General features: G+C 40.4%; 1 protein-coding gene across 6 annotated transcripts in view; it reads left to right on the plus strand.

Moving 5' to 3' along the window:
- Positions 1 to 2,153: 2,153 nt before the first annotated feature.
- Positions 2,154 to 24,237, plus strand: part of LOC108504086 (ectonucleotide pyrophosphatase/phosphodiesterase family member 1-like) — a 70,216-nt gene continuing 48,132 nt past the window's right edge. Inside the window, exons 1-6 of one of the 6 annotated variants that reach the window (XM_017828717.1) lie at positions 2,952 to 2,989; positions 15,783 to 15,813; positions 19,397 to 19,469; positions 21,065 to 21,181; positions 23,171 to 23,296; positions 23,455 to 23,515. In XM_017828717.1, the coding sequence (XP_017684206.1) occupies positions 2,967 to 2,989; positions 15,783 to 15,813; positions 19,397 to 19,469; positions 21,065 to 21,181; positions 23,171 to 23,296; positions 23,455 to 23,515 (431 nt within the window). In that variant the 5' untranslated portion in view covers positions 2,952 to 2,966. Of the gene's footprint in view, positions 2,355 to 2,951; positions 2,990 to 10,192; positions 10,525 to 13,741; positions 13,778 to 15,782; positions 15,814 to 19,396; positions 19,470 to 21,064; positions 21,182 to 23,170; positions 23,297 to 23,454; positions 23,516 to 24,237 lie in introns of those variants that run through there. The other 5 variants (XM_017828746.1, XR_001876992.1, XM_017828738.1 and 2 more) reach the window with 5 other exon arrangements.

The following is a 24,237-nucleotide window of genomic DNA, read 5'->3' on the forward strand; positions in this document are numbered from 1 at the left end:
ATCAGTATGCAACCTATACTATTCAGATTTTTGAGTGGATGAGTTACACAGGACAAGGAAGATTTACATTTGACTTAGTCTTAAAATTAATCAGAAAATATCTTTCTACATAGAAAAACATGAAAATGAAAAATGAAGTTTTCGTTATAAAGGTGTATAAAAACACCTTTAAACTTCTAATTTTATCAGACTTTTTTTTTTTGAAGGGGAAGGCATTTTTTTATTTTTATAAAGAATTTATATTTTTAATATTTTAACTTAAAACCATGTGATTACAGTATCTTTTCATTTTTATGAAGAAAAAAATAGTGAGGCTCTTATTGTCACTTGTGCTAATTCTTAAAGCCCCATTCACCAAAAAAACTCCAAACCCAAACAATTCAGCTATCTCAGTTTTCATGAGAGTTTTAAAATTCTCAAGCAATCAGTATTCAATTCACAATTTTTAAGCGTTCATATTTCAAAGGCCTTGAAGACATAATAAGTCAGCTGCTTAGTTGGACAGTTGTTCGAAATGCCACACTGACAGACTAAAAGAGCTTCTTAATACAGACTCAAGAGCTCAATTCTCACAGTTTCTGTTGCATTTTTCTTTCCTCTGCAACCAAGTGAACTATTAGTGTAAAAATTCTCAAGACTGCACCTATGGAACCTCATAAGATGTCAACAGGCATATGGAGGCAGCTGAGCAGTAATCTTCAACATGCTGTGAGCTGCAGTAGCACTCCAGACCTGCAGTTATGTAAATGCTGTACCTTTGAAATTATTTTTAAAGGAAAGTTGTAGTGACAGCTTGATCTTGAAACTCAACTGAAACAGAAAACGGAGCAACAATGCTGTGACAGGGATCAAAGTAATTTCCAAAGGAAATTTTCATTTCACTTAGCTATTATTGAGAAAATACAGATTTTTGTCAGAAACTATGCAAGTGCCAGTCTCTTGAGTACACTAAGTTAAATCTCACATAGATTTAACTCTCTCCTCAAGCCCTAGGCAATCAAAACCACCATCACACTAGAAGTGAAAGCCTAATGTCAATATACATACCTGTATATAATAACATAGTATATTGAAAAATGAGATACTTTTAGCAATGTCAAGCTTAAGCATACTTTGCAAGTCTTGATGCTACTGAACACTACTACATTTTTTAGAGGAAGGAAAAATAATCCACCCCTGGAGCCAGCCCCTGCAGTCAGTACCTACACACGTAGGGTGAACTGTCTTTCCCCACGGGCAGTCAGCACGGGTACAAACGCCCGTGGCGCATCTTTCTCTTGCTAAACAAGTAGGGCTGAATTTAGTGGGAGTGAGTGGGAAGTAACTCCCTGGAACCAGGTGGTGCTTGAAGGGCACCCAAACATGAATTTCACCCCGACAACGCTGCCTCTCCGAGCACGGCCCGGCCCGGGGGCGTTACGCCCAAGTCACCCCAAAGGAGAAGCAATGTCCCCTGGGCGGGCGATGAAGCCGCCTGCCGAGCTGCGCCCCGGCGTGCGGGCACCCAGCTGGCCCGATGCCCTGCGTGGGAGACTTCCGTGGACGCCCCGCGGGCACTTGTGGACGGGAGGGGAAAACCTCCTCGGGAAAGGGCGATAACTGCAGGGAGGAAAGCACCGTCAGCCTGCGAAGGGGACCAGAACCTGGCAGCGCTCTGGGGGCTGGCTGCGTGCCTCCGGCAGCACCGGGATCGGGAGCAGCGCCGGGAGCGGCATGTCCGCCCCCGCGCACACCTGTGCCACCACCACTGGGCGGCTGCGGGGAAAGCTCCGCCACCGCCTCCACCCGCTTCCCGCGCCGGGGGTCGGGCAGCGGAAACTTGCTCCGCGATCCCTCGTAAACACGGCCCAGCGCCCTCCCCCGGACGCTATTTCCAAGCAGCGTGATGTCCTCCGGCCCCGCACCGCCTCCTTGCCCTGCCCTGCCCGCAGGGAGGGGCGGCCGCGGCCCGCCCTCACCTGCAGGGAGGGGGCGGAAAGGCCGAGCGGGAGTGACCGAGCGGGGCGGGAAGGCAGGGAAGGAAGTAGGGGAGCATCCCGCTCCCTCTGCGCTGCGGCCGGCGGAGGAGCGGGGGCCGCCGACGGCCGCGCTCCCAGGCGGGGTGGGGCGGGACCGAGCCGCTATTAATAGCCGTGTCCGGGCGGGCGGAGGGTAGAGCTGCGGGGACCATGCAGGGGAACGGGCAGCAGGTGGGGAAGAGCCACGAAGACCACCTGGGCGGGAACGCGGCGGCTGACGGCGGGCTGCAGGCTGCGGCTGTGCCCATGCTACCGGCCATGGAGGTGGCCGAGGAGCCGGACAGAGCTCAGGGCGGCAAGAGCAAGGACCCCAACACCTACAAAGTGCTCTCTCTGGTAGGGGCCGGGGCGCCGCGGGGCCGGGCGGGCGGGCGGCGGTGCCCGGTCTGACCACGCCGGCGGGTGCGTGAAGAGCGGCGCGGCTGGGACAGGTGTTTCGTCCCGCTCCGAGCTTCAGGAGATGTCGGGTCCTTCAGAGCCTCCCGGCGGTGTTGGAAGAGGGAGACCGCCTTCAGCAGCACGGGCTCCTCGGGATGCCCCGGGCAGCAGCGCTGCGGGACGGTTCCTTTTCTCCCGCTTCGGGAGTAAGCCTTGGGCAGGAGCGTGGCACTTGCGTATACAGCGACCTACATGAAAGAGGGATTCGTAACTCTTCACTTGATATGTTTTACTCTTTTGACTCAGCGTTCGAATGTTTCCAATTCTTTTGTGCTGTTAATGGTTGTCCTGTCTTCCATCACGTGGTTTTCACTGTAGGGGGGATGCCAGGGAAGACAAAACCAGGTTAAAATAGGAAAACATGGCTAGAAAAACTAAAAAGAGTTGAAGAGCCTAAAGGATGGAGGAAGTGTAAAAACTTGCCTTTCACTGAATTTGAGGTACCATGAGTTGAAAGTTTGTATTCAAATACTGCTTGAAGACACTTCTGGCCCTTGTTTGGAGGCCCCAATGGCCAAAGCCTTTGTTAGCAGGTAGGTCACTTTCCCGTTTTAGCCACGCTGCTGTATTATAATTATCTTCCCTGTAGAGCTGAGAAAATAAGACCTTCCAGACTGCCTGGACTGATCATTATGAGGCTAAAATCATTATCAAGGTGAAGGAACTGTAGTGTTCTTGGAAGGAAGCTTTAGGGGAACTGCAGCAGACTTTATTACCCATATATATATATGTATATATACACCCATAAGTAGTCCTCTTTCAATACATTAAAGCATAAGGATCAAGGTGCCTTTCCAGATTTACCTATAGCTTTGTAGTCTGGTTACTGTTTCAAATGAACCATCCACCCATATCATAGCGATTACATGTTGGTCATACTTACTGATGTAGTGGGTGATAACTCAGAATGTCATAAGAAAAATATGAGAATTCATGTAAAAGTCTATGGTAGTTTCTATGCAGAAGTTTTTAATAAAGCTTGTGGTTTGTAGCTTGTTTCATTACTTTGTTGTCTTCTGGGCAGGTTAAGGTTGTGCCATAAAAGCCATTGTGGTTGGATGTTAAAAACAGCTCAGCTTTTTTCAGGCTTAGAAATAGATACTAATAGTGGAAAATAATGATATACTATTCAAAACATAATGTTGTTGCTCTAAGCTTTTTAGGCTCTAATACAACAAAATGACTAGAGATACACACCCACTTAAAGACTGGAGTTGAGCACAAGTTAAAATGTTTGCAGGTACTTTTCTGAATTAAGTTCTTATTTTCCAAATTGTAGCCATTGCCTGAGAACTGGCAAAAGATTCATCCTATGCTGATTAAAGTGTCACCTAATAAGAAATAATTTAAAACTTGTAAATGACCATGCAGTATTTTTTTTTGTGATTGTAAACACTGAGATAATGTAGACTATTCAGAGAGAAGTTGAAAACCTTTCTAAATACTGCAGGGAATATTGGATTGAGTAAGACAGGAATATATTTAACCTAAATGTGTTAGAAAGCAGAAAATAGGAGTTGGAAATACAAGTTTGTTCTTTCTCACAAGCCAATGCATTTAGAAAACAGTGATGATATTCCAATGTAAGAAACAAGTCAATAGCCTTATCTACTTGCTGTTTATAGTTTCACATAGTAACATGGAACTATTAAAGTGTCTAGGTGTAGGTAAACCCCCTTTGCTTGCATTTACCCTAGTTGTATGCACCATTGCTTCCTTTATTTGGGTAGATTAAAAAAATCTGGTTTCAGGTAAGTTTATGTTGAAATTTTTGTAAAAACTGATGAATGTATTTTTGCTCATTAGGGAATACTTGAGTTACTCTTTCCATTTTTCTGGAAAGCACAGACTGGCCTACATTCTGCTCTACCTTTACTTGTGTCTGTCACCTGTAGATGTCTGTGCAATTTGTGAACACCACCTCAATGTTCCCTGCATCCGTCTATAAGCCACTCCTACCCTATTACAGAGCAACTGCAGAGTTCCCATGTGCAAAAGGTTATAGTCCCCTTTGCACTCTATGGGTATGTTTTGTTGGTTGCTCCAGAAGCCTCTGTGTTACATGGCAGTGCTTAGTTGTTAACTGAATGGACGTTGGTTGAGGGACGGTGTAGGTAGGTAAGGAGGTGGTATAGAATCACTTTCACTTCTGGCAATGTTTGTTGTGGCAGGCATAACTTTAAGTTCAGTGGCAGGTTTTCATACCATGCAGGTCACTCTTCTGTTGCTGCTGCATAGGGAGGATTTCTCGAATGGTGGGACAGGCCTGGAGGGATTTACTAATCCACGGTGCTTCCCTAAGCACCTGAAGCACAACTTTTCATTTACTATCTTGCGGATTTTTGAGCTCAAACCTTTTTCCATCGAAGTCCAGTGAGCTGTCTGTAGTCTCTCCAGGCTCACTCACTGCTGTTGTGTGACTGAGCAGCATGTTGCTGCCCAAGAGAAGTGTAGCCTTTGCTTAGGTTTGAGGGCTTTTTATCCCCACTTGCCAGTAACTCTCAGGCATTGCATTTTGGTCTGATTCATTCATTCCATTAAAATAAAATTTTCCGTGCCTGTATAACAGCTGAGATGTTGAGAGGAAAGAAAAGTAATAACATAGAGAACATTTCTTTTTTACAGTTTCAGACTTCCTTTGTCAGAACTGGAAAGCTCATTTAAACCAGCACTATGGTTAGAAAAATTTTTAAGGAGTTTTTGCAGCTTGAGAGTTCCTGAGGAAAAAAAAAATTACCAAAAAAAGTTCAAGTAAGGTCCAAACTGAGACATAGATAGTTACTCTAAAGAGTAACTCAAGCATTTCAGAGTGCTTAAAGATAATAAAATGTGAAGTTTTAAAAAATGCTGTGGGAATACACTTAAAGTAGTTTGTAAGTCTGTAAATTTTTTCTTTGTACTTTTCTCATTAAGGCAGTTCAGTCTTTTTTCTTTTTCCTAAGGCAAGTGTTTTATGCGCATCCCGACACTAAATAGTCTTCTGAAGTCTTTTGTTGAATTGCTTTCTGCAATTCAGTGAGAGGATAGCTAAACTTCATATAATACCTGTGAATTAATATGGTTTTATTTAACAGATTGACAGAGCAACTCTTGGTGCCTACTCCCAGAAAGCTGCTATGTTTTATTGCTGGTTGCAGATGCAGTGAGAAGCAATCCAGGATATGTGGCTGCACTCCTGTGGATTTCGTTACTTTTTCGTTTGGACAGCTAGTGAATCCTTTATCAGCCTGAAAATCAGACTAAAGCAGTGGGTAGGACAAGGTCTTGTAATCATCTGCAAAGTGAAACCAGTGAAGGATACCATGATACAGATGGCATCCTTAGGAGGCTCTGCACTGATTTTAGTTAAGTGTGCTGGGCAATATCTGAGGACTGGTAAACCAAGAAAATTTTTCTTTCCCTATACTAGCACTTGTTAGATACCACATCAAATACTGTGTCCAGCCTGGGGCCCTCCACACAGGAAATACAGGAAAGCTCAATTCAACTGGAGGACATTCAGTGGATTGCCACCAAGGTGGTCTGGGGTTGGAGCTCATGTCATGTGAGGAGGAGGGGCTAATAGATCAGGACTTGTTCAGCCTGGGGAGGAGTTGACTTGGGTAAGGACATCTAACTGCAGTTTCATTATACCTCTGCGGATGTGATCAAGAAGATGGAACCAGGCTCTATGCTGATATGCACAGTGGGAGTATGAGATGATATCTATAAATTGAAATGAGTTTCCTACAGGATATGGGGGAGGAGGGCAAAAATCACTATGAGGATAATTAACCACTGGAACAGATTGCAGAGGGGTTATGTCTTCTTTGTCCATGGAAGTTTTGAATGCTCAACAGCATAAAGCCCTGAGCACCCAGGTCTGAATTCAGTTTTGACTCAACTTTGGGCAGGATATTGGACTGAAAACCTCTTAAGGTCCCTTATCATATCATAGAATGGTTTGGGTCTGAAGGAACCTTAAAGATCATCTGGTTTCAACCCTTCTATCATGGGCAGGGACACCTTTACTAGACTAGGTTGCTCAAAGCCCCATCCAACCTGGCCTTGAACACTGTCAGGGATAGGGCATCCACAACTTCTCTGGACAATCTGTTTGTCTTCCCATCCTCACAGTAAAGAATTTCTTCTTACTATCTAATCTAAACATGCCCTCTTTCAGTTTAGAGTCATTCTATCGCTATGTGACCTTGTAAGAAAGGCATCTTTCTTGCAGGCCCCTTTAGGTACTGGAAGGCTGCTGTAAGAGCCTTTTCTCCTCTAGAGTGAAAACTCCAGCTCTCTCCACCTGTCTGCATAGAAGAGGTGATCCAATTCTCTGATTATTTTTGTGGCTCTCCTCTGAACCTGCTACAGCAGGTCAATGCCCTTCTTATGTTGAGGACCCCAGAACTGCATGCAGTGCTTCAGGTGGGATCTCACAAGAGTAGAGTAGAGGGACAGAACTGCCTCCCTTGACCTGCTGGTCATGCTTCTGTTGATACAGTGGTTTGCCTTCTGGGCTGCAGGCGCACGTTGATGGCTCATGTCCAGCTTTTCATCTATGAAAACCCCCAAGTCCTTTTTTTCAGGCTGCTCTTAATGAGTCCTTCTCCCAGTCTGTACTCATCTCTGAGATTGTCCTTACCCAGGTGTAGCAACTTGCACTTGTTGAACTTCATTAGGTTCTCATCAGCCCCCTTCTTGAGCTTGTCCAGGTCTCTTTGGATGGCAACCCTTCCTTTTGTTGTGTCAACTGCACCAACTCAGCTACATGTCATCTGCAGACTAGCTGAGGGTACGAGGTCACTTTGAGCTTCTCATCTACTAATGCCCCCAAGTCTTTCTTGTCAGGGCTTCTCTTCATCTAGTCTCTGCCCAACCTGTACTGGATTGTCCTGACCCATGTGCAGGACCTCACAGTTGGCCTCTGTATGGGCCTACCTCTCAAGACTGTCCAGGTCCCTCTGGATGGCATCCCTTCCCTTCAATGTGTTGACCTCATCACACAGTGTGGTGTCCTTGACGAACTTACTGAGAGTGTACTCAGACCCACTTGTCCATGTCACTGACAAAGATGTTAACACTAGTCCCAATACAGACCCTGCAGAAGGCCACTTCTCACTGATCTCCACTTGGACATCAAACCCCAGAGCATAACTCATGAGCATGACCATCCCTCCAATTCCTTATCCACTGACTGGTCCTGCTGTCAAATCCATGTCTCTCCAGTTTAGAGACAAGGACATCATGTAGAACAGTGCCAAATGCTTTGCACAAGTCCTGGTAGACGATATAAGTTGCTGTTCCCTCATCTACCAGTGCTGTGACCCCATGGTAGAAGGCCACCATATTTGTCAAGCATGATTTGCCCTTAGTGAAGCCATGTTGGCTGTCACTTATCACCTCTGTATTTTCCATGTACCTTAGCATAGTTTCAAGAAGTATCTGCTTCATGATTCTGTAAATCTGTTTTCAGTTGTCTGTTGGTTGCTATGTTAAGCCTAATGTGTAAGATCTGAATCATAAACCTCATTTATTATAAATGAGACAGTTTCTGCTGTCTCAGTCGATATCTACCATGGCTGCAGTCTGGAGAGAGTCTTAACTATAGAAAAGAGATCTGTTGGATGTCAAGATATTCTATGTGAGTCCTGAAAGTTTTTCACCACTTTCTTCTAAAATAACCCATATCTGCTGACTTTCTGCTCACGCAGGGAAAGATGGGTCAGGATGCCAGGACTTTGTAGACAGCTGTAGGTTTGTTTGATTTGTTTTAATTCCTCCGTAGAGATGGTGTGGAAACAACCTTTTCTTACATAGGTATCTGGAAGATTGCATGCCTCTTTGGTTGTTTACATATTGATGGTTTTTCTCCTAAATATGTTTGAAGATGCCCAAACTTTTGTATAGGTTAGTACTTTTTTTTTTGTTTTTAATAATGCATTTCTGTATTCTTTCTCCAGGAAAAAAAAAATGCAAAGTATGTATTATTTGATATACTTGACAAATTTATCTTACTTTTGCTTCTGCACATGCTATTGGAGAAGGAAAGATGGAGAACAATTAGAGCAGGTGGGAAATTACCTGGATTTGTTGAAAAGTAGTGCATTGGTCCAGACCCTTCAAAAGGCTGTTCTGCTCTCAGGTTCAGGCTCCTGAGAAGAGTGTGATTACTAGATAAACTATTGCCATTGCTGCAATGTGGTCTTGTTTTCTGGTGGAAGGACTGTGTAGAAAGTTGGTTCCAGTCTCACAGAGTTTCCTTTTTTGCTTATCATACAGACTAAGGAATTAATGTAATTTATGTTAGGAGGGGAAAGAGTGACAGGAAAGTGTTCTTGCCGAAACCTTGTGATTTGGAACACGGCTATTCACTTCAGCCAACTTTAGTGTGGGTACTTTTATGGGTATCAGTCAGTTCCTAAGCACTGGATTGAAGGACTGATTGTTGTCTGAGTTTGGGAGACCTGGGTGACATGTTCAGTCTTTCCTCTAATCTTTTTTTGGCCCTCAGCAAATCATTTAATTTCAGCCTTTTTTGTATTGTTTTACTTTATGTGACTTGTTGGTTTTTTTTTTTTTCCATTTTTCAGTAGGGAAAAGTGGTCCTTGCTGAAATTTACTTGCTCCTATGAGAGTGCTGGATTGAGCTTAAATGGGATTTGTGTGTTCCAAGAAACACCACACATTTTAGAAGTAGTATTAAAGTGTCTGACTGTTAGGTGACTTAATTTTTTTGTCATCAAGCATCCTTTGGTGAAATATGAAGTAAAAAATGACAGTGACAGGATGGCCATATTTTAAATAGACTTTGAGGCGCTTTCAGTTTAGAAATATTAAAACAGTTCTTGGCCAATCTCCAACATTTTAAAATTTTGTAGGAAAGTATTCCAATGTTTGGAAACAAGAGTATCTTACAGCTGTCTTCTGTCAATGTTACAGCTCTCTGGCTCCAGTGGTGACTTGGTTTTAAGTCTCAAGACACAGTAAAAACTGACATTTAACAAAACCTTTTTTATTGCACTTGCTGTTAATATTGCTTAAATGCATTAATTAGAATGCAGTTGTAACTATAAAACAAAAAGACATTGTTATTCAATTTAAGCCATCAAAAGAAAGTTTGGGGTTTGGTGAATTTTAAAATCATTGTAACTTTTAATGTTTCTCTTCAGTCAATGAATTTTTCAAGGAAGACTTTGTAAATAATTGTCATTATACAAAGGTAACTGTAAACCCACAATTTCTTTATTGTTCTTCAACTGGATACCTTCATTTTGAGTAGCGAAGACAAAAGTCATAATCTTGCTGTGCTGCTTGCTTGGACAGTAAAAAATAAAGAAATATTTAGACATTTAATTCTGAAGGGGTTCCAGGGTTAATTTGTATTCTTGCTTTATTTATTTACACTTCACGGAGCTACTTGGTGTATCCTCTCCCAGATGATAGAAGCTGATATGAAGAAAAAAATCTTGTCCAAAGAAACACTTGCAAAAATTGAGCCTTTCTGTTTGATTGGTTTTTTTTTTTTTAGTATAGAAAAAAAACCCCAAACTAAAACAACAGCAGACCCAACCAACCAAACAAAAACCAACCCCAACCGAACAACAAAACCCCCACATCTTCCCCAAATTCCACTTCTATAAAAATCTTCACAAAGTAGAGTAGAGACCACCTTTGTTTATGCCTTTACTCAGAACTCAGTTTAAATTTTATTGCTGAACTAGGTTGAATTTGGGTGCACAGTCAAAGGGGTGATTGTGAATTGGCTAAGCACACCTCAGCTCACTTTAAGTTTAGGTACGGCTTTCTGCATAGACTAAACAGTGTGCAGGTTAGGTAAACCTCCTCTTGGAGTGCAGTGTGTGTGTGTGAATGCCTTTGGCTACCTGGACTCCAGCTGGAGTGTAAAGCTTGCAACAGGCTGAAGTACACCTAGATGGGTGACTGGTTCTTCTATCAATGCTGTTGGCTGGTTGCCTGCCTGAAAACAACGACGTTGTGCCTAGGAATTTAATGTGGAATACCTGCTGATAGGTCAGCCTGTAGTGTGCTAGGATCAGCCCTTTGGTCCATTCAGGCAAAACAAGTGAGTGACTGGGGTCAGTCATGATTGGTGTCATGCTCAGACTTCCTGCTCCAGCATTCAGAGCTCTTACTCAATTCACACCTTAGGGTTTCTGTTACCATTCTTTAATTTTGCAGTAATAATCTTCATCTACCTGTGTGGTGGTTTGGGCTAGGCCTTCCTTGATGACCAGTTTGTAACCAAGGAAGGGTCCAGATTTACCCAGTATTCCCTACGATTTTTACGTAAGCCAGACTATAAGAAGAAAGGAGGAGAGGCTTCGCTCTCTTTCCTTCCGGCGGCTTGGAGGTGCAGGTTCCCTGCTGTTGAGTCTGCTGTGTTGGGGAGCGAGGCCTGGTAAGGCCTTGTCGACCTTGGGAGGCGGAGGTTGCCGGCGATCGGCCCAGAGCGACTCTCGGTTGTCCCAAGGAAAGTGTGAGATATTTCCTTGCTAACTCTTTTAGTTACTAGATCTCAGGCTACTGATTGGGATATATATATATTTTATTTTAGTTTTGTTCCTTTTCCCTTTCCCCTTCCCTTTCCCTTGTGAAATTGTATATATTTTAATTGTATATAATTGTAATATAAGTGTAAATATATTTATATATATCACTTTGGTTGTCTCTCTCTCCTTTTGGGTTTTCTTGGTTGTTTTTTTCTCCCTCTTCTCCCTGAGGTTTTGAGGGGGGGGGACTTCTGGTGGTAAGGTTTGGAGACTTGGCAGGGAGCCAGCTTCAAACCATATCAACCTGTCAGGCATCAGATTGAGGGCAGGTCACAGTGGAAGAGAAGGAAAAACTGTATCCAGTAGTGACAACAAGGCAGACACATTGTGGCCTCATTGTAAAGGGGCAGTCTCACTGTATGTGAGCAAGGTGAGCACAGCAAGTTTGAGGATGCTAACCAGGTTCAGCCAATAGTCTAAATTGCCAGATGAGTATATAGTGATGAGACAGATCAAAGTAAAGAAAGGAAGGCCTGTGAATTACGGTCAATAGAATGCTTGGCCAGGATGGACTTGACTGCTGTGTGGCTGTAACACAGTTCAGACAGGGACAGTGGTGCAACAGGCTAAAACAGGTGTGAATGACTCTTCTGAGGCTTCCTCTAGCTTTTTGTTGAACTGTCTTCAAGGCTGTTTGGGGTTTCCCAAGCAGTTCTATCAATTGCTCAACCAGTATTGGAGAACTGGCCCCAAGCACACGCAGCCAAAATTCTGGGAGAAGGGAGTGTGCTCTTGTTCTGAACACACTTGATGTACTTCTACAAGTCTCTTGGATACTAAAATAATAAGGAACATGTTAATTCAAGTGGATAGGCTTTCTCTAGGTTTAATTATTAACTTAAACTCAGAACAACTTAGTTACTGTGCTAAAACTTAGATTTCAAGCAAGACCAAAGATACAAGAATTATGCAAAGCTTCCTTTCAACTCCTGCTCTTCAAAAATTTTCCTTTTGCATCCTTCCACTAATATCAGTAGAATTACACAGAGTGAATTGTTCTGAGTCAACTCACTGTGGAAGCTATGTTTCTGTTGCTTCCAGCTGAAAGAAGGAGCAGAGCAAAATAAAGGCTTTGAAAACATGAAAGGTATAAGGAGTTTTTCATGTTGGAGACAGTATTAGAAATTACTAAGAAAAATAATGAAATATTTGCATTTCTGAAGAAACTCAGGTGAGCATGAACCTTGATCCAGTTCTGCTGTTCAATGGCATATCGGCAAATCTATGTATATAAATTCTTTCTAATATGTGGTAGTATTAGGGTACAAGTTTGTGTTAAAGATTGTTTGTTTGTTTTTCATAGAATAACAAAAGCTATAATGTTGTTATAAGCTGCTTTAACAAAAGTCAATAATCAAGCGTGGCCATGCATGTTTCATTGTGCTGTTTATCTCTGGTAAGTGGGCCAGTTCTTGAATCCTCTTCTGGCTCAAATATGTTTCTGTGTTGTGAAGCATCAAAATTTTTGTTTTTTGAGGGGCTGTATTCAAAGGGTGCAGAGATAAATAATGGCTTCTTTGTCAGCCCTGCTCTTCATTTTGGGAAAACTGCCAAAGGACTCAAGGCTGAAGATGTGTTAGTGATTGATATCAGTGTGCTTAGTAAAAACCTATCGTGAATAACTGAAACAGTCGAACTTGATGATCTTAAAGGTTTTTTCCAACCCAAATGATTCTATTAAACCTAATTTGTCTCAACTTCTTCCCATACTGCTTTGTGGTTGTGCAATTTTTTTCCATTCCTTATATTCTTACAGTGTTTTACAGAATTTCTTCGCTTGCTCTTTGAGGCTGCTGTGTCTTCATGTGGAGGTTAATGTTGCTGTCATTATAACAGTAACAACAGCATATGCCTTGGAAAAATGGAGTTGAATATAGGTTTACTTGGTATATTTGGTGTTATTATCCATACCCAGTAGAAGCAGCTCCCTTTTTACACTGTTCTTGTTACAACTCTCATGACAGTACTCTAAACTGAAGCAGCTTTAGCTTTATTCTTGAAAAGAGATTTTTGGAATAGGAAGGGCATGAAGATGGCTCAAGGCCATATTTTCATATTCAGTTTTCCTTTTATTCATGGGTCAAGTGCAGCTTGTTTGGAAAACAGTTTTTAGTTGGCATAATTACTGGCAGTTTTTTCTCTTTCTATGCAACCGTGCATTCATATCTGGTTGCCAATGCGCAATTCATATCACATCTGGATGACACGTGGAGGCCTTTGATCTGTGTTCTTATTCTGCTGTGCTGAATAAACGAATCATATTTGAAAGTGCAATATTTACTTTTTTCTTGTAAGATCAGTTTTCAGTCCTGTTTATCCTTAGCGTTTTTACAAAAATCTGCCTGGTGATTAAATAGCAGAGTCAGCTGCTCTCTGGTTTCTGGGAATTCAGTTCGAAGTTGTATTTTCCCTTGTTTTTGGCTAGCATACAGTTGCATTTTAGTTTCTCTCTAAATTCTCCCATGATGTAAAGTGCACTGAAAAACATAACAGATACGGTAAAATGTGTGTGCTTTGATAGCAGCTCATGTGCTAATGACTTCCAGGAGAATATGTACCCATACAGTTAAGCAAACACCAAGTAAAAAAAATATTTTAGATTCCAGCTGACAGATGCTAACTCTGTTCTATCTTTTTGTATCTTCCCCTTCTCCCATCCCACCCCAAATCAGATGCTTGAATAGTGCTGGAAGGTATTTAGAGAACTATAGTATGTGGTGTCTTCTGCTGATAATTCTCTGCTGAATGAAGAGTTATCACTCTTTGGTAAGCTCGGTGAAGGCTTTTTATAATATCTTACAGTGGCTTGATCTACCTTTAAAACATTCTTGTCCTTTGAATGACCTTAGGTTGCAGTAATATATAATAATAGTCTTGAAAACATTAAATAGAAAGAATGAGAGTAGACCTTCTGTGTACTGCTTTGAGAGGGAAAACAATAATGCCTATATATTTTTAGAATAAACCTTTTTAGCTCTGAAAAGGTTTTGGGTGTAAGCTCCAGCTTTTTTATCCACTGACTTCAGAATAGTTTAGTCACTTTTAGCGTTTTAGGACAGCCAGGACCTCAGAGTCTCAGTGGTTCTCCTCCTGCAGGCCTCTAGGTGTGGAATGTGGATAAACAGAAACAAGTCTTTGAAGATCATAAAAATATTTACAAATGTGGAAAGAAATATGAGTGGTTCAAGAAGGAGGTGAGGAGGTGGTCCACTTGGTTCAGTGCTGGTAACTTTTTTTTTAGGTGATTTACTTAAGTATGTAGTAGTGCTGGTTGAGTAAAGTATTCACCTTCTTTCGGTTTGGTGAACTTCATTAAGTATCTGCAGCTTTTGAATGAAACGGAGCTTGTTTAAAAATCATTTTTACAAGCCAGTGTTCCACTGTCCCTGGCAAGTGTAGATAAGGGGTTTTTTTTCTTTATACAGTATGCTTTCTGCATTTTTAACAGTGTTCTTTTAGAGACAAAAGGTGACCCTTTTTTGCTTGAAATTCATTACTTGTTACTGCATTCTTTACACTTTTGAAGCTGAAATTCTTTCTCAAAGATATTTCAGTTTTAAGGTCCAGGTCATTAGTCATTTATTCTAGGGGCACAAAACAGTGAAAACATAGTATGCCTTTCACTGATCCCCCAGCGGTTTTGGAAAATTCCATGGGTTTTTGTAATTACTGGCATTACAGATCCGGTCTAGACATCCTCCCTTTATGGATCGATGTGACACAACTGTGAGAGCCAATCATGAAGGTTAGACTGGAAAACCATTACTTTGCATTGTTTCTTTGATAATTGCATAGTTTTTAATGGATGTGTCTTAAATCTTGGAGTGACAAGTTTTGTTGGCCATGGAATACCAAGGATGAAGAAAGGGAGATGGGAAGCAACTGAGTACATGGCAGGCAGAGTGAGAAAAATCAACACAGAAAGAAACTTAATTCAGAATGAATATTCCTTAAAAGAAGTATCAATGTATTCTTTGCCAGAGAAAATAGAGAATAGAAGAAGGGAGTGGGTTAGATGGACTCAGCTAAGGAAGAGCAAAGAAAAAGGGACAGTAGTATTAACTGTGTAAAGAAGAGTAAAATACAGTAGCAAAGGAAAGGGTACCTAAGGCTGGTGAGAGATTTCTTGGTAGGTCACTAAGACCTGTACAGTTGATGGGGCTCTTCGGGATGTGGTGTATGCAGCCTGCGTGCTTGCTGGCCCTTCCACTTGCCTCCTGAAATCACTGCTGAGAAATTCTATTCAGCTGCAGTTCTAGAGATGAGTGATGGAAATGATTCTCCCCTCTAACCATGTTATCATATTTCCATCTACCCAGCTCAAAATAAAAGACTTTCAAAATGTTTTCAGGATTGCAGTTTTCCAGATGCTCAACCACCTATTCCCAACCACTATAATGTTTACAAAGCAAAGCTTTTATTGCTTCCTCCCACATAAAGGAAGCAGTGATGGGACAGAGATTTATCCCTAGATGACAATGTTTTTGTGATTCCAAAACAAACTTTCTAAAAATTATTTTTAAAACAAAAAAGGACACGTTCTTCTCTGCAGTTGTTACTGTGTTGTTTTAAAACCTTTTCTCAGATACTATATTAAAACTGAATATGACATTTTGTCCTAGCAATCTCTCAAGACACAGATCATAAAATGTTCATTTTCTGCTTTTCTGTATTACAATGCCAGATTCTTTAATTTTATTTGCCTTCCTACTTAATGTTGGATTCCCATATTCCTTCTTAATTGCACCTTTTTCTTGCTTTCTCTTTTGAGTGGAAGAATATGGATGAGAGAGAAAGAACAGGTAAGATTTTCTCCTTTTGTTTAAAAAAGACAGATTAAACCTTCAAGACAGGTGTTAGGATGACAATGTGGTAGTAGCTAGAGATTTGAATTTGGTGCTTGCAGCAGAATGCTAAACAAAGTTCTGGTAAACAAGAACGCATGCAGCTAGTTCTCCTTCTGTGTTTTGAAAAAATATGTGATCTTTATGCAACAGACTGCAGCATCCCAAACCTGAGTTACCTGTATGTAAAATAGTTCAGGTAATATTGGTAACCTACCTGCTGCAGTGAGGTCCCATATAGAATCATAGAATGATTTGAGTTGGAAGGGACCTCAAAGATCATGTAGTTCCAACTCCTCTGCTGTGGACAGGGACTCCTTCCACTAGACCAGGTTGCTCAAAGCCCCTTCCAACTTGGCCTAGAGCACTTCCAGGGATGGGACATCCACAATTCTCTAGGCAACAGAGATATGTTGCAACACAGAAAGAAATAAAGTAAATTAGTTTGGGCTGCAGCAGTGAGATGTTTTTCTGTATCTAGGCAACCTTTACAATTGTTTTGAATATTCCTCATCATCTGCAGAGCTGACAGTAGGTCAACTACTGGTGCCTCTTACTGCACCTAGTTAGGACTACTGCTGCTGTTGACCAGTGTTAGCTGCTCCTCATTGTTCCAGCAGAACATTTGTCATTTGTGTGGATAATATCCATGTGACCAAAGTCATTCAGGCTCAAGATAAAGCTTCAATTCAAGGCCTTAAACACTAAGCTGCAATTGCATGGTATAGTCCACTGGATTAGAGTTGGCTGTCCTAGAACGTTGTCAAATGCTTTACCTCTAAGCTTCCCATTTGCGTAAAACTTCCTCATTAAGCATTGAAGAAAGAAAGAAAAAAGAAGGGGAAGCTTTAGTATTTTGCAGTAAGATATCTTTAGGACTAAAATTTAAGCTATTGGGACTAATGTTAAGAAAACAAAAGTTTTAATGTAGTGAGTCAATAGAGTTTCAAAATCTTCATTTATTATTGCATTTAGTATTGCATTTTGTAGTATTTCCTACCCAAAACAGCACTCATGTGCCTCAGTGAACATAATCCTTTTGTTTTGGCCTATTAGAATTATGTTCATAGAAGTGTAAAACTGAAAATCTGGAATACAACACAAAACTGATTTTGTAACATTTGATGCCAAAATTTCGGAAATTGTTCATGAGAAATTTTGTGAGGTTTTACCAGTTATATGTTGAGAAGTATTAATGCTATCACTTTGGAATGGGTTTTATTTAGATTTTATTTTTACATTAACTTGGTATCATGAATCAATTCCTGCATTAACTATACTGAAATTCCATAAGGGAATATTAATTGTCCATTTAATGGCACTGCAATGTGTTTACCATTCAAGGATGCCTTAGGTGGCTTAAGTTCCATAGGTCATGCAGCTATTTGAAGATATGAGAATAAAGCTGTTGCAGACAGAGTAGCTGTGGGTTTTTTTTTTAAAGCATGTCTGTGCTTACACATCAGAGGACATTCTACTCCTTGATTATAGTACCAGGTCCTGGTGGGAGCAGAGAAGCAATATATCATTACCCTGAAATAAAATGTGCTCAACTTGGCTTTTTAAAAACAAATTAATCGATTTGTAATTTCCAAATAACAACAACAATAATAATATATAATAGACGTTAAAAGGGCAATAACAGGCTTTGCTCTCTACTCTGATTTTGCTGGGCTTTGACAACTTGCATTTGACATGTTACATACCTGCCTGTGCACCTGCTCTTATCTGGGTGTTGTTTTGTACGGAAGACTTCAAAGGTCCAGAACAATTTACATTAAAGATAATGTTGCTGATATTGACTTAACAGAAAATGTTGTTGATACCGCATGTGTTAGTATGCTGATTTAAAAAAAAAAAAAAAAAAGACAAGTACAGAACTCTGCAGTTGTGTTTGTTCTTGACAGCTGAGTTAATGGAGACTTGCATCTTTCTGTAAGTTTTTGCATATCCGGCTGCACTGATAATGCTAGATTTTTTCCACCTTATTCTTTTATGATTTTCCTTCTTTCCCTGTCAGTTCAAAGACAGATTTGAACTCGAAGTGTTTGTTTCTCTGCTATACATGGTGTTGAATAAGATTCCAAACTTGCCTGGTTCAGAATCCTAGACCAAAGCTTCATCAGGTCCAGTCTGTCATTCCATTTTTTTCATGAATGCTATATGGGTAATATTGTTTATATTGATAATTTGTTTAATGATAATTTGTAGTTCAGAAATCCAGAATAATATCTGAATTTCAATGCTGCATATTCCATGCTTTCTTACTGTCTTTATTAACTTCTTAGTGAACAAAATTGCACAGCGACCTGTATAGTTGTTAAAAACAGCACAAATAGTTTTTAGGTACTGAAGTGCTCACAGTCTTTGAAAAAATTAAGCTTGATAAATAATTAAGTGCATTTTAAAATGGAATTAATTTTTGCCACATCACAACATGATTCAGGCATCCTACTCAAGAGACTTGACTCAGCAGCTTTTACTGATGGGAAAGAAGGAAAAAGGGGAGAGACTTCATGTAGGCATGCAAGTAAAGTTATTGAAGTATTGCTTCAAAGCAATTTTTCCACAGAAAAAAGTGACTGGAGAAGTGACATGTACATTCTCCCCTACCCAAAGCTCCCCAAATACTTTTGTATAAGAAAGTCTGCATTATTATAGTGCCTTCTGTTTCATGACTTCAGGCAAGCTACCTTAATGCATTCTACACTTGAATGCAATAGCCCTCATTATTGACTTCTCCTTGATACTGTATATGCACTGATAGTAAATACACTTTTTCTAGAGTTTATGGACCAAATCCAATACTTAATGAGGTTAAAAGAAATCTTTGTATTTGAGTAGGTGTTAAATCTTGCCCTGAAATGCTGGACAAGGATAATATGGTGCTTGTTTGATAACTTTAATGAATCCAGAATCCAAAATAAACACAGCCATATTTTGTGGACAGTGCAAGACACTGTGGTCAACCTTAATGTGACATGCCACAGTTGCTTACCATGGTGTGGACCCACATCTAGTATGAACTGGATACTGGGAAGTGGGAAAAGGTTTCCCTTTATTATAGATTTCACTTAAGGGCCATGCCTTCTGTTTGTAATCTGTGGTTAATGGCAAAACTTTGCTTTACCTTGTTAGAACAAACAAGGAGAAAGGAAAGAGTGGAGCAAGAAAAGTTTTCGATATGGGTATATGTGTAAGAAATATAGAAAGAAGTATATCAACATGAAAACATAATATAAAAGAAATCAAGAAAGAAATGAGAAAGAACTATATCATCATATCTGTGTTAAATGGTTTGATAAGAAATTATATACATAGGCCCAGTTGTGACAATATTCATATTCACGCACTAGTAATTGATGGCAAATAACAACTACTTGTGGGAGTGAAAACTGCTGGTGAAAACTGTGAAATCAGCCTCCTAATCTGCATGTTTATAAATTTGTGTACAATTGTCTAACATTATAGAGAAAATGAGGGATTTCAAAACCATTCAGTCGTAATTTAAGATTACTTTCTTTTCCTTCCTGTCCCACAGGTACTCTGTGTCTGCATGTTAACAACAATCCTAGGATGTATATTTGGCCTGAAGCCTAGCTGTTCAAAAGATGGTAACTAATATGCCTTTTATTTACTAATATTTGCTTTTTTTTTCTTTTTGTAAATTAATTTTTGTATTACCAGAATGCCACCTTTTCTTGCTGCAGAAGAGGATTGGATGCATTGCTTGAAGCAGTATCAGTTAGAGGGTACTGAATATATCAGAAAATAAACCTCAGGTGTACTCAACATTTGTGTGTACTCACTTGAGCAGTAAACTGATCCTGGTACTCGGTGGCTGATCTGGCAGCTTCCATGTATCCCAGCTGTCACTGTGGTGGCGTCACATGGCTGGCTTTTCTCAGTTCACCATAAAAAAACCTCCAACCAACAACTTGTATTTCATGTTGTCCTGGAACATTCGTTTTTCATCTTTTCCAGACAATTATGGGGGGGAAAAAAAGTTATTTTTTTTACTGGTTAGAATTGTAGCCTGAAAACATTCCTTGTGGAATTCCTCTGTCTATTTTCTGTCCTGAAAAATATGTGAGTTTTTTTGATGGTGAAGTTTCTTCAGGTAGAAGGTTACGAAAGATTTTTTTTTTTTTTTTTAAGAAATCAAGCTTCGCTTTGTGAACAACTATCAAGAATAATTTCAAAGTTGATCTGTTGAACAATGATTTTTAACTAAAATTCAGATTATTAATTTTCCACCAGAATATATATAGTATTTTTCTCATTTTACTACAGCTTTGTAGCATTGGCTGATTAGTATCTCCTTTTCCTAATATCACACACCTTAAGATTCTTGAGGAGCCAGATGATGAAGAATTTACCTCGCTCCTTTCTGGTGATTGCACAGGATTAGACAGACTGACCAACTGCTTAAGTTTTGTTAATGCTTCACATGACAAGTTTCTGGTCTGTTTTTTTTTTTTTATTTTTTTAATTCCCCTGCCCCCAGCAACTCTAGTCTAGTGGAAGAATGCTATGTCTTTTTTTCACATTAAAAGGGGAGAAAAAATAAACAAGTGAGCAATACAACTCAAGTTTGTATCTCTTGTATCTGCTTTGGAACAGCCCTTTTTGTGTCTTGAGATAGCACCTTCATGGTACAGTGGGATGCAGAAGTGAGGCTTCTTCAGTTCCTCCTCCCCAGGGCATGGGAGAGTTGCAAGCATAGGCAATTCAGTTTAGATTCTAATTAATGTTTGATTATTTATAACTGTCAGACATGAAAATGAAGATTAGTGTTCTCTGAAGAAGCATTTCATTGCCTAGGGCACCCACAGCGAAAACATTCTTCAACAGATCTTCCATGTTCTGAATGACTGTAGTCAAATATTCCGGTGAGACAGACAGGCAAGGACAGTCACAATGGGAATTGTAGTCTTTTGTTTCACTTGTTTCTGCCAGTAATGAAACACCATGTTCTTGTTAAAGCAGAACAAACCCCTTTGTTCAATATGATGAAAAATATTTTTGTTTAGTAAGAGAAAATATTCAGTTGGGTCAAGACTTTCCTTTGGCTGTCACTGTTTTTGCAGCCATCCTGTAAGTTTGGAATGACCAACTGTGTCATCTCACAAACTGACTGTATTAATTTCTTTTGCATGTTGACTGATTTGGGCTCAGCCACTGACACTAACACTATCCAATATTACAGTGAAAACCTGCAAAGGTCGTTGCTTTGAAAGGACCTTTGGAAGCTGCCGTTGTGATAAAGATTGTGTCAAGCTTGGAAACTGCTGCTTAGATTACCAGGAAACATGTATACAACCAGGTAAGGATGAAAAGGTAGTCCAGGTTATGATTGTGGGAGCAATCTCTCCTGTTCTGTGACAAGAGACACCTCAGCATATGTGAATACTGCTGTGGTCAGGATTTCTTTCAGATGGGCTGTGAATGCAAAGGAGGGGCTACTGAACAGCAGAGTGGTTTTGATGCCAGTGATCTCCCTCTCTTTGTGCTCCTTCCATTGCATTCCTGAGTGGAGTTACAGTGGTGATGGGGTTACTGGGGACTCCTGTGGAAACATCAGGGCTTTGTACAGCTGCTGTTTTACAGAAACAAAGCTTGTATTTCAGCCAGCTGGACTACATAGGAACTGACATAACCACTATAATGGCTTTCCCATAGCTCTCCTGTGAGGAGGGAGGCTACAACAGACTGTGCTGCTGCCTTCCCCCTTGGAAAGAGGAGGAATAACTGCAACTTGAGATCTTAGCCAGCTTTTTGTTCTTTGTCTGGTGGTAAGAGAACAGTGACCTGCATTGTCCCTGACATCAGGGACAACTCCTACATTCTCAGGCAAGCCCAGAACAGAAGTGCATTCCGCATATTGTATTTTTCTGTCATTGCCTGCGTGAAAAAGGGAAAGGACAGAGCAGCTCTGTAAAAGCTGCCATCTCTCCTTACCCAGCTATTCTGGCCCTTTGCCGTGTTACTTCCCAGCTTGAGTGTGAAGCAAGGGTCATGAGCACGAATCAAGGCAGAATGACAAAACAGATTGCACTGGTGGAGAAGGATTGCAAAATGAGTAGCAGTTGTCATGATTTGCCAGAAAGAAAAGGTCAGATAGGCAAAGGTTTGAAAAATACCTCAGAGAAATTTTACAGGGGAAGTTGTTAGTGCAGGTAGAACACTAAGGGCAAAACTTGACTGTTTTCTCTACTTTGATTTTGCCTTGATGCTTCAAATGCAACATTCTTTTCAGGTAACTATTTTTCTTCTTGCTCCTCTTTACATGTATTTCATTAATTTCTGGGTGAGACAACAGTGGTAAATTTAGAATTCCAATGTATACTTTGAAAACCAAATGATTAAACTAGGCACAAATCCCTGCTTCAACTGACTGCTATTGAAAGGTCATCTCATTTGCCTAAAGCTTTTTGTTTATATATATAAAGTTGCATATATAGTTGAGATATATGTATATATATTTGTATGTATATATAGTTACATAGAGTTTACTCTGCTGTCTGTTTAATTACATCATTTTCCCTCCGTTAAAAAAATTCTTTAAAAACAAACTGGAGAGTCTATCTTAGCTCTAAGAATGGGAATGAATTGATTTATGTTGTTTTTTTTAAAAATTAGCCTTAACATCAGTGGAGAATCAAATTCTTATTTCCCAGTAGTATCATGTAACTAGAATCATAATAGATTCTTCTCCCTCTCTCACAGAAGTAAAGATCTATTGATATTAGTGGAGTTACTTAAGTTCAGTATCCTGAAAGTGAGATTAACCTCTGACAGTGCTTTTAGGGATTTCTAATTGCTAGTCATGTATGAAAATGTATGAAAAAACCTTGAGTGTCCTCTGTTCAAACATTTAGATTTGCCTTCCATGTCTCTGTTAAGAGCTTCACATAAATATTCACTCAACTGGTAAATTCATTCATGCTTACCCTCACTGAATGTAAAGGATCTACTTGTGTTTACAACTGATAACAAAATCATAGTATCATAGAATATGCTGAATTGGAAGGGACCCGTCAAGATCATCGAGTCCAACTCCTGGCCCTGCACAGGACACTCCAAGAATCACACTGTGTGCCTGAAAGCATTGTCCAAATGCTTCTTGAACTCAGACAGGGTGTTTCTATTTTCCAAAGTGCCAAAGTTTGCAACACTATGCATGAATGAGAACTCAAGGCTGTTTTTCAGTGAGTAGACATTTGAGACCTAACTTTACACTTGGTTTATTAGTTCTGCACTTACAACATTGTGTAAGTCACTGTGCTGTCCTTCTCTCTCATCTGTTTTTTAGCCCACATATGGACATGTAATAAATTCAGGTGTGGAGAAAAGAGGCGACCAGAATATCATTGTTCCTGTTCAGATGACTGTGTGGAAAACAAAGATTGCTGTGTCAATTATCAAGCTGTTTGTAAAGGTAAATATTCCCAACAAATTCCTATATCTTTCATATGTACCCGTAGTTGTATGAAAGGAGTAAGGACTTTAAAAGCACACAGTAAAATGAAAAAAATCTTACATTTATCAGTAAGAATGTACTGTCTTAAAAAATAAATTGCACTCATTTGTTTTAAGGAGAGGCAAGCTGGGTTGAAGAAGAGTGTGAGGACATTACTGAACCTCAGTGTCCAAAAGGGTGAGGAAATTGTATATTTGCATAGCTCTGCTCTTTGCTTGCATTTCATTTTTGTGATTATTTTCGCTGCTGTGCCTTCCTGGGATCTACTTGCCTTTCATACGTACAGTAAGAGCAGCTGCCAGACAGAAGGACACCTGTTCAACCAGCATTTGGTGTGCTTACTAACAGATCAAATTGCTCTATTCCAGCAACACTCGTGTATCCCAGCACTTACTTGACTTGTAAGACATGCTTATTCCTCAATGCTCCTGTCTCTCACACATATGTGTGGTCTGGGCAACTTTTCTGTGCTACCAACCTTATTGTTGACCTACATGTGCTCCAGTACCCACTATCCCAAATATTTTGGGACCCATCCAGCAATCTCAGGCTCCTAAGACTGCCTCCCTCCCTGGTCACTTCGAAAGACCTCTTCACTAGCTTGCATTTTACAGCCTTGGAGCTGCAAAATGTGCACAGGTTGCTGTTCCAGTTTCACCAGCAGTGGGACAGCATTACTTGCAAGCTGTCTGAACTACTTTCTTTAAAAGGTGTAAAATGCCATGGGATCCTTGTATTCTCTGGCTCAGCTCCACAGTGGACCTGCTCCTGCTCCTGCAATTTATGTATAAACTGTGCGAGGAATGACTTGTGGTTTATGGCATCAGCACTCAGGCTCAAATAATACAGCAAAACTCCCAGGCAGGAAAAAAACCCCTGTATTTCTTGTACTGCTTTTG

This window comes from Lepidothrix coronata, unplaced genomic scaffold (genome assembly GCF_001604755.1).
Source record: "Lepidothrix coronata isolate B3197 unplaced genomic scaffold, Lepidothrix_coronata-1.0 Scaffold5, whole genome shotgun sequence".
Taxonomy (NCBI): domain Eukaryota; kingdom Metazoa; phylum Chordata; class Aves; order Passeriformes; family Pipridae; genus Lepidothrix; species Lepidothrix coronata.